This window comes from Ailuropoda melanoleuca, chromosome 8 (genome assembly GCF_002007445.2).
Source record: "Ailuropoda melanoleuca isolate Jingjing chromosome 8, ASM200744v2, whole genome shotgun sequence".
Lineage (NCBI taxonomy): Eukaryota > Metazoa > Chordata > Mammalia > Carnivora > Ursidae > Ailuropoda > Ailuropoda melanoleuca.
In genome coordinates this window covers 36468925-36485656 of record NC_048225.1, presented here as the reverse complement: position 1 = coordinate 36485656, position 16732 = coordinate 36468925, and the positions used below count along the sequence as shown (strand labels likewise).

Below are 16732 nucleotides of genomic sequence, written 5' to 3'. Positions count from 1 at the left end.
GTGAACTCTATTTGCGTGTTTTAATAATACAGACATAGAGGTAACTTGATTGGAAGGATACAGGGAAGAAAAATAAAGGCTTGGACCTCCAGGTCTCCATTTTTATTGGTTTACTGCTTGCTTGTTTGTTTATAGATTACAGAGGCACAGAACTGAATTAATCATAATCCTTGGTTTATGGCTCACTCTTAATGTTGCTCCAAACAAAGGCTAGAACCTTGACAATTACTTATAACCCCATCACCCAACATGTCAACCCATGCCACTTCTCCTCCTCTCAAGTAACCAATATCCTAAATTCTGTATTCATGATTCCTTTGCCTTCTTTCACGTTTAATCTGAGCACTTTAAATTCATGATGAGTCTGAGGATAAGGTTCCTGCTAGACTAGAAACAGGAGGAGAGAAGAAGCTATTAACATCAACCTCTTTGTACCCATAAAGCAGCAAATAGCTTATTCTCAGCAAGAGAGGCTACAAAGACTCAGAAAGGAGAGTGAACTCCAGGGCTTTCTCACATTAAATACCATTAGAATATTCTCTAAGTGCCATCCAGCATTGCACGTACCTTATTGGTTCCCTCTTTAGCTACTCCTTGAAATGAGAGAGAATGGCGGGGGCAGGTACACAGAGATGCCAAAGCAAGATGCTAATGACCTGATCTCAGCACTATGAGCATCTTTTACCACCTACAGGCAAAACTCTAAGACGATTGTTTTCCCAGTAGATGTTCCCCTGACATCTTCCAGATTTGCCCCTAGCCCCAGACACTCTAGTATGCCTCCTGTTATCCTAGAGCCTGTACCTTGGACAGCAGCACAGAGGCCCTGGAGGCATGCACATCATACCAGTTTGGAGCAGTGAGGGTTTTAGCTGAGTTCTGCCTGTACCATCTGAGGACCCTGAGGCTAAAAGACAACTGTTTGCCTTGGCAACCTACCATGGTCAGTCAAGCAGGGCACCAGCAATCTGGAAGTCACTTACGGTCTGTTTGGAAGATATTTCTAACTAGAATTGGGTTCTCAAGGCAGCATGAGATCCTGCCTGTACTAGAACCATGAACTCATTGGCCATGGAGCTGTGAGGGCCTCGGGGTCTGCCTAGTCAAGCATTTCCAAAACATGTAACTCAAGCACTTATTTTTAGGATGGCTAACAGGTTTTACCCCAAAAGTGTCTCACAATCAAGGAAATTTGTAGAATGTTGAATTAAAAACAAATCAAAATTCTTTTTCTACATGCTTTCTCAAAATCTAATTTCCCAGAACGTAGCATTTTCCCAATTTTGCTGTGTGATCTATAGCTGAGCCTGTCTCCTCAACCGCAATATAGAAATGATAATACCCACCCTAGAGGATTGCTGTGAGGGTGAATGAGATCATGAGCTGAGAACCATTTAGCATAGTATCTCTCATATTAGGTGTCAGCAAATCTTACTTCCCTTCTCCTTTTCATTTTTCTTTCAAGTCTTCTCCTAGACGCAGTAAATTACCCCTATATACAACCTTCCGTGAAATTATGTGATGCTGATTTCCTGGGCTCTGGGTGGCATCGGAGTAATTATGTATACCACGAAGGCCCCTACCCAGCTTACCTGGTAGGACAAGGGGACCCCAGGCCCAAGGGGGCAGAAATCCTGGTCAACACAGGAATGTGGCATCCATTGCACACTGTGAGTGGCAGAACGAATCCCAAAGCTCCAGGGACAGCTCCGCCTCCTCCCGAATCACCAAGGGGTAATGGGTGGAGTCCTGGGTCCTCAGCACAGATTCATAATCACCAAAGAGGGGACATGGCAGCCAGCTCAATGGAAGAAGCCCTAGACTGAGATCAGAGATTTCCAGCTGGCTATTTACCCTAGCCAAAGCATGTTTGTGCTTCCTCAGTTGTAACACGCAGCGGTGTGGGCAGTTGGTCTTCATGCTCTCTTTGTGATCCACATGGACCCCCATTTTAAAGGCTACCAATTGTGGTTTAATCAGAAGTCCAAGAAGCATAGCCCATGCATCCAAAATATATTTTATTGAGACTGGAGCATTTACAGTAAAGCATTCATTATGACACATCGGAAAGACTCAAGTTCAACAAATTTTACATTTACAAATACAAATTGCCTTTTGCTCTGAGGCACACAGAGAACAAGGGGAATGGGGAAGACAAGGTACTGTGGGAGACCCAGACCTAATGGGCCATCTGTGGGTCTTCCCCTGCAGAGAAGGGCCTCCTCTGACTTGGCAGCATTTCTAGATGCCCTCAGCAATGAGGAAAAGTGACGCTTTCCCCATGAGTCCAGAGCAGGACAAATTATCTGTAGTCTTGCTGCTTTTCTTTCTGGTTCAAAGAATTTCCATGGCAGCATTAAGATGAAACCATTAGCTACTTCTTGACATCACAGAGACAGTAGGCACAGGCCTGAAAGCATTTGACCTGAAAAATCCATCTTGGGATCCATATGGCTTAGAAGCCTCTCTGTCCCATGAAAGTCAAACATTTCAAACATTCTCATAAATAGAGAGAGTAGGATAATGAACCCCCATGGTTCATTATAGGAAGCAGATGATATGACCAAGTTGTTTCAATGAGCAGTCAAGAGACCTAAGTGAACCTTGGACAAAGCTCTTCTCCCCAGACCTCAGTTTCCCACTCAGCTCCATATCCATGTTTGCTTTCAAGATCTATCTGGTGCTAGAAAGAAACCTAAAACCAGTGTGCGAATGGCAATTATTTAGGGTGGGTGAATTTAGTTCTATTCTGCCTGTGTCTCCTGGGTGACAGTGAGTCACTCAGGACCAGACGGAAGGTGATGAAAACACTCAGTCTCTGGAATGAGATTTCTCTGGCATGTTGAGTCCTTAAGGACTATCATGGTGTCATAGGTTTCTGAAGGACATGTGAGCCGCCAGGGTGATGTTGACAAGTGAGTCGTCTTTGGGGAACTGGCGTGAAGAAGCCTTTTTATTCAGACAACACAGAGAAGTGGCCTGTCTAGACAGCTTGGGAGGATTTGAAGTGTCTAAGTGCAATTATTTCCGGCATGTTGGAGAGCCTGCCCCATCATCTCCTGTAAAGGCAGGGCAATGTTTTACCACCTCTTGTTCCATGTGAGTGCAGGAAAGAAGGAATTATGCCTCCGAGATGAGTTTTGTTCCCCGGCTCATCATGATGGCCGCCATCCGAGAAGAGGTACTTCATCCAGGCCTTTCCCGCCACTGGCTACAAGATGAGGGCAGTCTGTTGGCTCCATGACAGCCTTCTCCTTGGGTTCCTCTCCCACCTCTTCTTCCAATTCTTCCGGTGGACATCACTCCTGGGAGAGGGGCTCAGAAGTTCTCTGTTATGCCCTGTTTCTTGCTTATCTCTACATGGAAAACTAATTCAGAATGCAAGGAAGAGTGTGCACACACACGCACGCAAAGGAAGAAGTTGCAAATAAATCCACAGCATATTAACGAAATTCATCACCGTTGGTGGCAGAAGGGGGTGATTTTTGTTTTCTTCTTTGTGCTTTCCTAATTTTCCCAAGTTTTAATAATAATTCTTCTTTAAGAGAACTCAGTAATTCCTCTTTATTTTAAGGGACCGAATTGGTTCTTTCTTGTCATCTATCCAGCCAGATGCCACACCATTGTGATTCATCCTCGCACAGGTCTTCAGAAGGTGAGGCAAAATAAACCTTCCATGTCAGCGGTGGCTCCCTCACCTTTCACTGGCCAATGAACCTTGTTCAAGTACAGTTCTGTGCATTGGGGTCAGCCACACCCAAAGTATGACTCAGCTGTCCTTTACGAACATTCGGTGGCAGGGAAGGTTGTTAGGCAGCTGGCTGAGTCAGCCCTTGTGTGGGCTGAAGCTGTCCTGGGTTCGCTGGCTCAGGGAACGACGGTGATACGCCTCACAGCATTTCTTAGACAGGAATTCATAAACACTTGTCTAATTGGTAGTTGTCTTTTAGTTTTCACATCAAACGGGGTAGGAGGCTAGACAGTGTTTCCTAGGCAATCAAGGGTCCTATGGCTTCTATAGGACCTTGTTTCCGGCACTGTGAAGGTCATTGTGTGAGAGGACAGGGTTTTTTCCAGGCTCTGTCCTCAGGCCCTTTTACAACCTCAGCTGGAGACAGAGCCCTCCCCCTGCCTCTTCCCACTACCCTCTAACTCATTGCCACAATGGGCTCCACAGAAGACAGGTCTGTCTTCCCAGACTGGAGTTGGGAGGAGGGCAAGAGGTTGTTGGCTAGTGGAGCCCTCCGGCCACCGCTCTCTGTCCAAGCCACCCTGAAGGAAGGGACTGGGGAGGGCGGCCTTTCCTCCTGGGGCTTGGGCAGCCTTTGGCACATGCTCAGTAATGCCTTCAGCTCAACCCTGAAGTTCTCATTGAGCCAGCAGTAGATAAACGGGTTGTAGCAAGTGCTGCTCATGGCAAACCAGTGGAAGGCGAAATAGAGGGCATTGTTGGTGTGGATGACCTTGCTGGACAGGAGGAGGACATAGCAGTTGAGAGGGAACCAGCAGAGGGCAAAGAGGACCACCACCAGCATCAGCATCTTGATGGTCTTCTTCTTCTTACGCCGTAGGGCCAGGTACTGCTCTGTGGTCACATCCCCAATTGTGTTGCACAACCACAGCTTCTTGGCCACTCGGGCATAGGCCACGGAGATGATGAGGAGGGGTAGGATGTAAAGCAGGATGAAGGTGGCCAAGTCCAGGTACTTCCAGAAGAGGTCAGCTGGCTCAGGGAAGTCTGGCAGGCATAGGGAGCGGACAATGTCCTCACTGGTGGCAGGGGAGAGAGGGAGAGACAGAGACAGAGAAACAGAAAGAGGCAGGGAGAGAGAAAGAAAGAGGAGGGTTTGCCATTAGCGTGGAAAGGCCTCATCCCAAGAACCACTGCCCTTTCTCCCCATTGGTTCCTGGCACATCTCTTTGAGTGCTTTTGCTATAGTGTAATTATTTGATACATTTCTGGCTCTCTGACTAGGCTGGAAGTTCTGTAAAGATAAGGAAAACACCTGCTCTCTCTGTGTCCTCTTAACCTTATATTATTCTTGACCTATAACACAGACCCAGTAAATATTTGTTCAATGAATGAATGCAACAGTGGTATTCCTAGTCTTAGAACTAACTCAACCTGAGAGTACAATGTACTCAGGAAATCTTGGAATTCCTCATTTTACTACCTACTTTCATTCCAGAGGGGAATTAAGGAGTGGGGCAAAGACATGATGGGTCTTAAGAACGTGAGTGGCAAAGCCTGAACTAACATACCTTCAGCCATTCATATAACAAGTATCTATTTTTTATGAAATGCACCTGGTCCTCTTTGAGGAACCCCCAGAGCAGGGTTAAGAGTGTTAAGAGTATTAAGACTCTGCAAATTATGACCTGCTGATTGAGGAGGCACGAGCCACCCATGCAGGATTGGCAAGTACCTCCCTTGGCATCCAACCTCCCACTTTGGCGAAGTGAAAACGCTAGGGCCATTTTGATGGAAGGGGCAGTTTCAATACATTCACACAAAGGAAGCAAACTCTAAAGATTTATTACTTACAAATCCCAGAATGGAGGCACAGGGAGCTGGGGAAAGGGCAGTGCTCTGTCCCGGGGTCAGGAGCAAGCAGGAGATAGAGGGCAGGGTTGCAAGCACCTATGCGCGGAAGATGGTTGGGGCGGCGGTCACTCATTTTTCACAGCCTCGACTCTGAGTGGTCATTTTAGAAGGTGACCCGGGAAAAACAAGGCAGGGACTTGTGGTGGGAATCCTAACCCCGTGTCCTAATCTAAATGTCCAGACTATGGGTATGAACAGGGTTGTCATATTGCAAAACGTCTAAACAGCAACTCAAAATGGCTGCTTTCTCCTCACACCATGTGGTTTGTTGCTCTTGTCGTATGTGCTGGTGGCCATCACTACTAAAAGAGAGAGAATTCTCTTTGCTTTTGTTTGCAGGAAAAAAACACAAAAGCCCAGCTCCCCATGTGTATGGGCAGATGGGAGTCTGAGTGATAGGGGATTTGGGTATGTGATTCATTTCAGTATCATAGAATTTGGGGAGGGAGCCTTTATAAATTACAGTTGACCCTTGGGCAACATAGAGGTTAGGGGTACCGACCCCTGCACAGTTGAAAACCCATGTATGACTTTCGACTCCCCCCAAATTAAACTACCAATAGCCAACTATTGACCGGAAGCCATATTGAAAACATAAAGTTGATTAACACATATTTTGTATACGTATTATATACTGTATTCTTCCAATAAAGTAAGAAAAAGAAAATGTTATTAAAAGCAGAAGGAAGAGGAAATACATTTACAGAGCTGGGCTGCATCAATTGCAAAAATCCACATAGAAGTCAACCCACACCGTTCAAACGAGTGTTGTTCAAGGGTCAACTGTGGCTGAACGAGCCTTCAGGGCTTACTCTCTTGCCCCTGCCTGTGTCACAGAAATGTGTGTTTTTAACTGCACCCCTCAGGAGGAGCAGCACATGGCTACCACACCAGCAGTGTACCCTCCATCCCCGCAGATCCCCTTTACTGGTCTGGAGCGCCAGGCCGCTAGCTCCCGGCCAACCCTGTGATCTTGTAGGTGCCGAGCTTCAGGGGCCACTGAAATCATTTCCTACAGATCCCCTAAGAGCCAGAATAAGAGCCAGAAGGGGCTGGGAGTTTCCATTTTCCCCAGAGAAGCCTGGAATAGGAAAGCCCCGCTGCCTTGCCTCAAGGCCGAACACGCTGTTACCTTTGTTCTAGAGCGCCCTGTGCAGCTGGCTGTAGCTACCCAAGCCATCCCTCCAACCCCCAAATTCCCCCTTCCCTTCATCTCCCTCCACTTGCTATCCTACGTCCCCACCCCCTCAGCCATGACCCCTGTGAGCACTTCCTTAAAATCACAAAGCATGACCTGTATCTCAGGGTCTGTTTCTAAGGAACCTCATTGAAAACACCCATGGAACTGATGAAAATCATGAATGAAGCTCATTCATTCATCCATTCATTTATTCAGTAAGTAAGGATGTGCTGAGGGCTTGTTATGTGGAGACAGTAAGTTAGGTACCAGGGAACAGGAGGGGAGCAAAATCAGACATGGCGCCAGCTCTCCCCAGCCTTACAGTCCAGCCGGGGACGGCATCTTCAGCGAACTAGTAGCACACACAAGTGTTTAAGTCAAAAAAAAAAAAATGAAGTGCTTTGAAAGAAATTCTCGTTCTGTGAGAGCATATGACACGGAAGCCAGAACGGGGCGTAGGAGACATGGACACACGGACACGGGCATGTTTCGTCCACAGGTCAGGAGAGGGAATTCAAACATCGCCACTTTAGACAAGGCCCGCGTGACCTTGAATCTCAGTCTGTGTGTGTACACTTCCCCAGGGAAAGAAGTTGTTCACTACTGCCTTGACCTTGCAGATAAACTGGGTGGAGAACAAGGAGGGAGCTAAAGTTGTTGAGAGGAAAAGAGGAGAAAGAGCGGAAGGAATGTGGCAGATAGGCCCGGGCTAAGCAGGGNCTCATAACTTTTTTTTTTTTAAGATTTTATTTATTTATTTGACAGAGATAGGAACAGCCAGCGAGAGAGGGAACACAAGCAGGGGGAGTGGGAGAGGAAGAAGCAGGCTCATAGTGAAAGAGCCTGATGTGGGGCTCGATCCCATAACGCCGGGATCACGCCCTGAGCCGAAGGCAGACGCTTAACCGCTGTGCCACCCAGGCGCCCCAATATAATGTTCTTTTTTAATAATAATTTTTATTATGTTATGTTAGTCACCATACAGTACATCCCTAGCTTTTGATGTAAAGTTCCATGATTCATTGTTTGCGTATAACACCCAGTGCTCCATGCAATATGTGCCCTCCTTACTACCCATCACTGGTCTGTCCCAATCCCCCACCCCCCTCCCCTCTGAAGCCCTCAGTTTGTAACTCACCTGTACTTGAAGGTAAATAACTTCTGGCAGATAGCGTGTGGGAGTGAAAAAAACGTAGCCATGGTCCAGATGACTGTGATATAGATGACACCTTTTGTGATGGAGATCCGGGGTTTTAATGGATGCATGATGACCTGGGGAACAAGCAAAGTGAGCATCGCCGTGAAGGAGTTCTGAAGCAGATGGAATCCCGTGTGGCATCGCAGTAAGGCCGGTAAGTCCTATTTATCAAGAGGTACCCCTTCTCTCGGGATGAAGCCCCTGGGCCCCACAGCTCCCCTCCAGGGTGTGGGCTGGACTCAGAGGTCTCCTGTCATGCATATGTGGCAGAACCAGGGTGCAGCGAGGGGACGGGGCAGGGTTGGAGTAGGAGGTCCGCTTGCGTGACAGCCACAAGGCCAGCAGAGGAAAAAGCCATGGTCAGCTCACCTTGGGATCTGATCACGACCTGCCCCCCACAATTCTGGGCCCCTTAGGTTATGGAGGGCTCTGAGAGGGTCTGAGGTGACAAACATGGAGAGGAGGCTCTCCCCACCTGTCATGGGAAGTTGCACTGACATTTATTTAGGGATTCACAACAGTGGTGATAAAATTCTTTGATTTGTTTATTTTTTTTTAAAGATTTTATTTATTTATTCAACAGACAGAGAGAGACAGCCAGCAAGAGAGGGAGCACAAGCAGAGGGAGTGGGAGAGGAAGAAGCAGGCTCCCAGCAGAGGAACCTGACATGGGGCTTGATCCCAGAACGCCAGGATCACGCCCTGAGCCAAAGGCAGACGCTTAACGACTGAGCCACCCAGGCGCCCCTGATTTGTTTATTTAAACTATTGCATTTATTGCTAAAATTGCAGTGGGGTCCGGTTTTCCCATGCCTATAGTAAAGCTGGGTTGTAGGTTTTGGGCTGAAAGGCATCTTGGAATTTCTACAGTATGACAGTCCATTCTCCTGATAGGTTTAAGTCAAGACTTGGGAATTTCAAGGCATCCTCATTTTAAGAGTATGAGCATTATTTCTTGAAAAAGGCATCCTGAGACGGGCGACTCCAAGGTCAGGGGGAGAGGTCATGAAGAGCTACCACCGCCAAAGATGTCATCCAAGGATACAGTGAACACTCTGGCTGCGTCCCCCCAAATTTTTCTCGCTTTTTTCTAGGTTTTATGGGAGGAAATGACTAGGCTTTAGAAGCTCCTCAGCATATCCCCCTTCTGGGTTTTGCCATCTCTGCCCCTCATGCTCCCTCCTTGTTCGGATTGCTGAAGGAAGTGAGAGCCTGGGTCCGAGGCCTGGACATCACTCGAAGATTTCAATGGCTTTGGGACAGGGCCCTATTTCTTGGCTTTATGTCACAGCAATGTAGTCAATGTGGGCAAGACTTATCCCCTTGTTCCTCAGATCCACCCGTCTTTGGCCCAAGGGTCAACTGTCCCTTAGCTATGTTAAATGGGTGTAAGCACAGGCCAGGTAAAGGTGATCCAGAGTCCCTTTTGTTGAATGAGGGGAGAAGGTTAAGAAAAGGCAGAAAAATATTTGTATGCAGCCTTTTCAGACTTTCCCCAAAGCATCTGCAATATAAATGCCAAAATGATGGAATTCCAGGGCCAAAGAAATCTCATAGTTTGCCAAGCCCAGATCCCTACCAGATGATGAATGTCCTCTAAAACACCCCTATCAAGTGTCATCCAGCCCCTGCTTAAAAACGGCCAGTGAAATGAAACTCATTACCTCCCCAGGCAGCTTTGTTCTGTTAGAAAATTCGTTCTCATACTGAGCTGTGTCTTTGAATCTGCATCTTTGAAGCCTCTCTCCCTTGGTCTTTGTTTGCACCTCTTGGAGCTACTGAGAACAAATCCTACCCTCTCTTTGTCCTGCTGGTGATGCTGGCCTTGTAGGTGCCCCTGAGCCTTCTCAGAGAAGGGCGGGCTAGTGATCAGAGCAGAGGCTTGAAGCCAGACAGACCTCAATGCTAATCCTAGCTGCATCATTCACTAGGCAGGTGATCTTGGGAAAGCTATGCATCCATTCCTCGATTCAGCACAGACCTAAGGCTGCAACATGGATTTATTGTGTTAGCACCTGCGAGGTTTTTGCCACGGAGCCATCCTCTTCCAGGATAGGCACGCCCAGGCCCTCATTGGTTTCCTTTACCATATCCACCCATGTGCGTCTGATGGGGCAGGACAGTGAGCAGGGCCTTCCTGCCCTACCCTGAGGCCTGCTCCTGCCGCCTGGACACCCGAGCTTGTCCTCCTCTTCAACAGCTGGGACCAGGGAGTATCTATCTCCCTTGTCTCTTCCCTGCAATGATTTGCCAATCTCCTTTCATCTGCGATTTTCAGGTTTGCAAGCTCATTAACTTCTGAGACACAAAATGGAAGCAATGAGCCTTTGTTGGAACAAACTGGGAATAATGACTTTTTGTAGCACTTAGCACATGTTTTAAAATGCCTCATCTAAGTGCTCTTACTGGCCAATAAGAAGACAAATATACTTATTGGAAAATGTGCTAAACAGCGTCGTGAGGGACTCTGCAGTTCCCTGAGAAGCAGAGCCTGAGGGGGAAGGACAGGGTGTTGGGGGTAGGTGCCCTCACCTGGTGGCGATCAACAGCAATGGCCGTCAGCGTCAGTGCTGAGACGTGCAGGGAGCAGTACTGGGCAAAGCGGCTGACATGGCACATGCCTTTCCCGAACACCCATGTGCTGTTCACAAAGCGGACCTGGAAACCAGCCCACAGAGTCAGAAGACAAACAGGCCTTGACCCTGACACCCACCCCTGTGGCCTCTGAGGAGTATCCCTCAGGAGGCTTTTTTTCAGCTCCTCCCTTCCTCCATTCTACCTACTCAGTTGTGGGTCACACATGATGTTCTCCAGCGTGACTCACTTTCAACCACTCGATTCAACAAAACCTAATCATATTGCTGGAGCCAAACCTTGTGAGGTGTCAGGAGAGCATGGGAATCCATGGACTTTGGACTTGGACTTGCTGCCTCTACTAGTTTCTAGCTGACTTTGGGCAAGGTATATAGTCTCTCTGAACCTCAGTTTCCTTATTTGCAAAACAAGGCTTAAAAATCTCTACCTTGTAGGCTTTTTATAAGGATGAAGGTTTTAAAAAGTCTATAAAGGGTAGAACACCGTGTCTGGCAGATTGGTAGAAAGATATTATTAGAAATAAAAAAAAAAAAGAAAGAAATAGTAGCTATTTTTCTGGTAATAATAAAATCCATTCTTAGCCCACACGAGTTCAGACTTAATAGGGGAGACACATCTGAAAAATCACAACACAGTGTGGGGGCTGTGCTCTCTAATGTTGACTAAGCAAACCTTGCCATTTCATTGGGGAAGGGGATTGAGGGGCCTGGAGAGGGGGTGGGCAGGGTGGGGAGAAGACAAGCTCCAGGACAGCATGGGGCCCTGGGAGTAGGCCCAGGCCTCGTCCCACATCACCCATGGCTGCCTGTTCACTCCCTCAGCGCTCCAGCCTCTCCTGAGTGATGCCCCACGCCCAAGAAAGATCAAGCACTGACTCTGAACGAGTCTGGGGAGAGCACTCAGCTATCTCAGGCTGCGAGAAGGAAAGCATTCAATGCCCTACAGAAGGCCTGCACGAAGGGCATGGGGGCCACAAGGTGGGGTGGGAGGGGGCTGACGTAGAGAGGAAAAGTGATAGAGAAAGAAACGAGCAAGTCAGTTGGACAGAAAGAATGGCATGCGGTGATTTACAGCAGAGGATTTGCCTCTTACGACTGTCACCTGGAGCAAGGCTCTTAGGCTCTAGAAGCTTCACCGACCTCATGGGTAATATGGGTGAACCATTGTCATGAAAATCAAACAAGAGATAACATGCGGAAAGTAGGTAGATCAGTGCTTTGTACAGAGGAAGCACTTACCACCGTTATGACATATGACATATGCGACACTTGAGAGGAGCTTTAGAGAGTAAGTAGCCTTTGTAGCTGGGGCAGTACTTGGCCCGGAGTCGGAAATCCCAGGCCCTGTCTGAGGAATAAGCAGTGGGATGGTTTAGCTGGAACGTGTGGAAGACAGTCATGAGGGACGACGAGTGTGGCCAGATGCTGAACTAGGACAGCAGACCGTAGCTTTACTCTCTCTGGGGTTGGCAGGTAGGAGCCATACAGGGCTTTCGAGCAGTCCATTAACATTATGGAGCTAGATATCCTTAGCGACTCCTACTTCTCACCTCCCACATTCCATACATTACAGAGCCAACCAGGGCTGCCTCTCAATGGCTTTCAGATCCATTTCCGCTTCCCCAGTCCCAAGGCCCCCGCCCTCGTGGAGTGCCCCATCATTTCTCGCTCGGACCGTTTACAGCCTCCTAGCGGCTTCCCCTGCCCTCCGGTCTTGTCCACTTGCCATTCAGCCTTCACACGGCTGATGGTAATTTTCTTAACTAAAAATCAGATTATTGTCACCTTCCCACTTAGCATCACCTTGGCCCTCGGAACAGACCCAGATGCCTCTGGAGTATCCAGGCCCATTCCCAAGCTGGCCACAGCCTTCCTTTCTGGCCCATCTCCACCTGTCTCCAGCTGCCGCACACAGCCCCACTGTGCTTCCTGCCTCACTCCTCACTCCAGCTGCCACCACTCCTGCCTCACTGCTCCAGGTCCATCGAGCCACTCAACATCCCCTCAACACACCATGAGCTTTGATGCCCTTTGCCTTTGTTCTCCGGGTCCCTCTGTCTGCATGGAACATTCACCTCGACCTGGAAAACTGCCCTTCCAGGCCCCTTTGAAATGTCACGTTCTTTGTACAGTCTCCTTTGACCCTCTCCTGGGCCTCTGGCAGGACGGAATAAGTGATTCTCTCCTCCAGCATCCACCACACTCCGTGCATGCCTCTGCCATGGGATTGTAAGTAACTGTTTGCTTTTCTCTCAATGACCAGAGCTGAACTTCATGCTCACTGTCGTGTGTAAAGCGGACAGGAAAGGAGACCAGGGAGGAAGAATATTGTCACCAGCTCACAGGAAGACAGGATGCCTTACGTTAGAAGACCCTCCCCCAACCCTTTCATCCTCCCTGCTCGCCAGCACCTTGTAAGCTCTGACAAGAGTTTGGATTGGGGCAGTTCCACGGGTCAGGTTCAAGGCCAAGCTGGGCTGGGTTATCTTGGGAGGAGCTCTGGGTTCTCAGGACCCTGCCACTTCCTCTCTTGCAGGAGATGACCCAACGCAGAACTTGTCAGGTCTCAGCGACAGCCTAGGCTGGGGTCCATGGCTTCTCTCCCTCCCCTCTTGCGTCTGCTGAAGATTCATTCTGCACCCTTCTCTGGGCAGCATTTCTCATCCTGGGTGGCCCAGCCCAGCCCCAGCATTGCAGACTGTCAGGATAGAAACCAAGGGTTGGGGGGGGGCAAGGGGAGCCAGGGATAAACTCTCTTGTGCTTCAAGGTAACAGGGGGTAGGGGATGGGGTAGGTATTGGAAGCCCTTTTGTCCTTGGTTAGTGACGAGAAGATTCTGAGTAGCCAGGAATCGATACATATTAGCTGGCCAGAGAGCAGGAAAAGTCCATGGTTTGGAGTAGTGGAAGCTTAACATGGTCCTCATGAGGTGGCTTAGTGGACAGACCCCTGGACTGGAGTCAGGAAAGTAATTCTTATCCTGGCTCTGCCAATTACTAGCTAAGTGACTTTGGACAAGGGACTGAACCTCTGTGCCTTAGTTTCCTCATCTGCAAAATGCAATGCTCTCATAAGTGAGGACAAAAGAGAGACTGTAGTTTTAAAATGTGAGATTCGGAAGGATGTTCACACAGGTGGATGGGCTTGTGGGAGTTCACCCTCCTCCTTTGGCTTGTCTATTATTTCTGATTGAGGGTGTGTGTGAGGGAGACAGAGAGAGGTAATAACTCACATAACAATAAAGTTATTCCATAAAGTGAAAAAACATAACTCATGCTACAGAACCCTAAGGGATAATGAGCTGCCATTAGACTGTTCAGTCCTAGCCCTCACATCCCACACTACCCGGGAGCACCACACTCCCAGGTCACGGAGGGACGGAAATGGCACCACCAAGCCGAGCAGCCAGCATGTGGAGGGGAGCCTCATCTGCCGCCCATGTGCACGTGCCCCCAGCCTGGTCCTGGGACCCAAGCCCACCTCATCCCCATCTCTTCCCCAACACACACTTCTTACCACAGGCTCACAGTCAAACCACAAAAGAGAAAGGCAATTTAAGTGGTCCAAGAAAATGCACGTAAGTTTCCATTAACAATTAGTAATTGTTTGATATTGCAGCTGTGGCACAAAGCAGCATCTTAGGGTGGCGGTGAAGGAGGGCACTGAATGGGCTGGACTTCGGGGATGAGGGGTGACTTAGCAATCCCTGCCAACATTTCCAGGAGCTTCCATATACTGCTTGATATCAAATAGGCCCAGTGCCCAATGATATTAAATAGGAAGTGGTCATTCGCTCCTGGGTGACTGCAGACACTCCAGTCATTGACCCCAGTGCCCCCAGCTGCAGAAGCTCAGGCTCAGAAGGTGATGAGACAGAGACAGAAGAGAGAGAGAGAGAGAGAACAGAAAAACAAAACCACAGACAAGGACAGGAAGAGAGGGAAAGGGGAGGATAGAGACCGGGAAGGAGGAACAGAGAGACAGAAGGACAGTCACAGGGAGGGAAAAAGATGCAGGCACAAAGAGAAAGAGACAGCAAGGAGGGACAGAAAGTCTTCAAGACAGAACAGAGGAGAGAGTTGAGACTTGAGCGAGGAGGGCAGAGGGGAAGGAGCCGGAGAGACGCAGCCAGCCAGCCCCAGGGAAACCGGAGGAGGAGAACTGCGTGGCCCGAGGAGAGGGGCCGGGGGAGCCGGACGGGAGGGCACGGAGGGCCGAGGGAGTAGAGCCGCGCCCGCCGAGGCAGGCGCGAGCCGGGGCCTCACCAAGGTGAAGGGCGTGTTGAGCAGCGTGATCATGATGTCGGCGACCGCCAGGTTAACGATGAAGAGGCTGGTGGCCGAGTGCATTCGCTGGTTCTTGAAGATGACATGACAGACCAGGACGTTGCCGAAGAGCGAGAAGACGATGATGAAGGAGTAAGCCACGATGAGCAGGGCTTTCACCGTGGGGTTCTGGGACTCGGCCCCGTAGCGCCTCCGGCCCACAAAGTTCTGCCAGTCGGAGAAGGTGTAGTTGCTCCAGAAGAAGTGCGAGGCGTTGGGCACGGTCAGGGCCCCCTCCAGGCCCGGCTCGTCGGCCCGGCCCTCGGGGCGCTCGGCGGCTCGCAGCAAGGGGAGCAGGCAAAGCAGCACCCCGCGCGGGCCCATCCTGCGGGAGCCCCGGCGCCCGAGTCCGCGCCGCGCCGACGTCCGCGGGGAGAGGAAGGGAGGGGAGGAGAGGGCGCGCGGCTGCGCTCCGGGCTGCTGGCCGCACCTGTCCGGCTCTGCGCAGCACCGCGGCTCCGGCTCCCGGTCCCGCTCCCACTCCCGCCCAGGCTCCCGCTCCCGCCCCGGTTCCCGCTCCCGCCCCGGCTCCTGCTCCGGCTCCGGCTTCGGCTTCGGCGGTGGCGCGCGCCCGCTCCGCCAGCTCCCGGCCCACCGGCTGCCCCTGAGGGAATGCAACCCCGCGGGGCTTGCAAGGCTCTTTCCCCGGCGCGCCCTTTCTGGCGCTGCACCCCGCTCGCTCCCACGCCGGGAATGCAACCCCGCGGGGCTTGCAAGGCTCTTTCCCCCGCGCGCGCTCGCCCGCTGCCTTCCTGGCGCTCCGCACCCCGCCCGCTCCCACGCCAGGACTCAAACTCCGCCCGGCTTCCAGGGCTCTTCCCCGAAGTCACACTCGCCGCTCCATCCCTTCTCAGCCTCGTTACTGTCAAGGGAGCAGGCGGGCGGGCGGAAGCCGCCCCCGGGGGTGCCTGGCGACCGTGGCGGGCACGCCGTCAGGCTAGGTGTGCGGGCTCCAGGCGGCTCCCCGTGCCGAGACCGGGATGCGTTCCTCCTGTTTCCATCTGAGCGTCAGCCGGGCGCGGTTTCCACACGGCGGCGGATCCCTGAGTCTGGCCGTTTTCGAAACAAGGCGAGCTTCTCCAAACCCCTTCACGGACCAGACTTCAGATTTGCTGGAGGGCTTCCTAGGTTTTGTGTCCTTACATGTTTTAAAACAAGGAGGGGGGGTTTCCAAGGAAACTCTTCAAAGCGGGGCAATCTGCTAACAGAATCAAAGAATCAAAGGAGATAAGTAGCTCTGTGCCACTTCTTGCCACAGAAGCTTTGACGCTGTAGTAAGGGGTATATTACCCATGTGTTTGTTCTCTGCCTACTTCACAGGAAATCTTGGTATCTTGCACACCCGTTTTCATTCCCACTGTGTAGCGTCTCCCAGTCACCCCAGCCCGGCCACCCACCGACCCCATCCTGTGGAGTCAGGTTCAAATCACAGCTTTGTCACTTCCGAGCTGTGAGATCCTGGGCAAGTTTTTTAACTTTCCTGGCCTTGGTGAAAAGCTTTCCGGGGCACGTGGGGGGCTCAGTTGGTGAGGTATCTGCCTTCAGCTCAGGTCATGATCCCAGGGTCCTGGGATTGAGCCTGGTATAGGGCTCCCTGCTCAGCAGGGAATCTGCTTCTCCCTCTGCCCGCCCCCCGCCCCGCTTGTGCTCGCTCTCTCTCTCTCAAAAAAAAATAAAATCTTTACAAGAAAAAAAAGCTTTCCTTTTCGTGCATGTGAGGTTTTCAGAGACCCCTGTAGGGATGTCCCCCCCCCCATCTCGCTCTCTGCAGCTAGATATGCAGTATTCCGTTGACTACTTGAAACTGCGGGCCTCACCCCCATTCAAATG

The 16732-nt window shown here is 50.4% G+C and overlaps 1 protein-coding gene across 2 annotated transcripts; it reads right to left on the bottom strand.

Annotated features, from left to right (window-relative positions):
- Window positions 1-1390: 1390 nt before the first annotated feature.
- Window positions 1391-16096, bottom strand: GPR83 (G protein-coupled receptor 83). 2 transcript variants are annotated; one of them, XM_034666153.1, is made up of 4 exons: window positions 14843-16090; window positions 10516-10641; window positions 7924-8057; window positions 1391-4770 (listed from the first exon to the last, which is right to left on the bottom strand). In XM_034666153.1, the coding sequence occupies exons 1-4, from the start codon at window positions 15224-15226 to the stop codon at window positions 4149-4151; spliced, it is 1266 nt and encodes a 421-aa protein (XP_034522044.1). In that variant the 5' UTR covers window positions 15227-16090; the 3' UTR covers window positions 1391-4148. The 2 variants fall into 2 exon arrangements, with proteins under 2 accessions (XP_034522044.1, XP_034522045.1); XM_034666154.1 differs by lacking the exon at window positions 10516-10641 and having other exon boundaries at window positions 14843-16096.
- Between the last annotated feature and the right edge of the window lie 636 nt (window positions 16097-16732).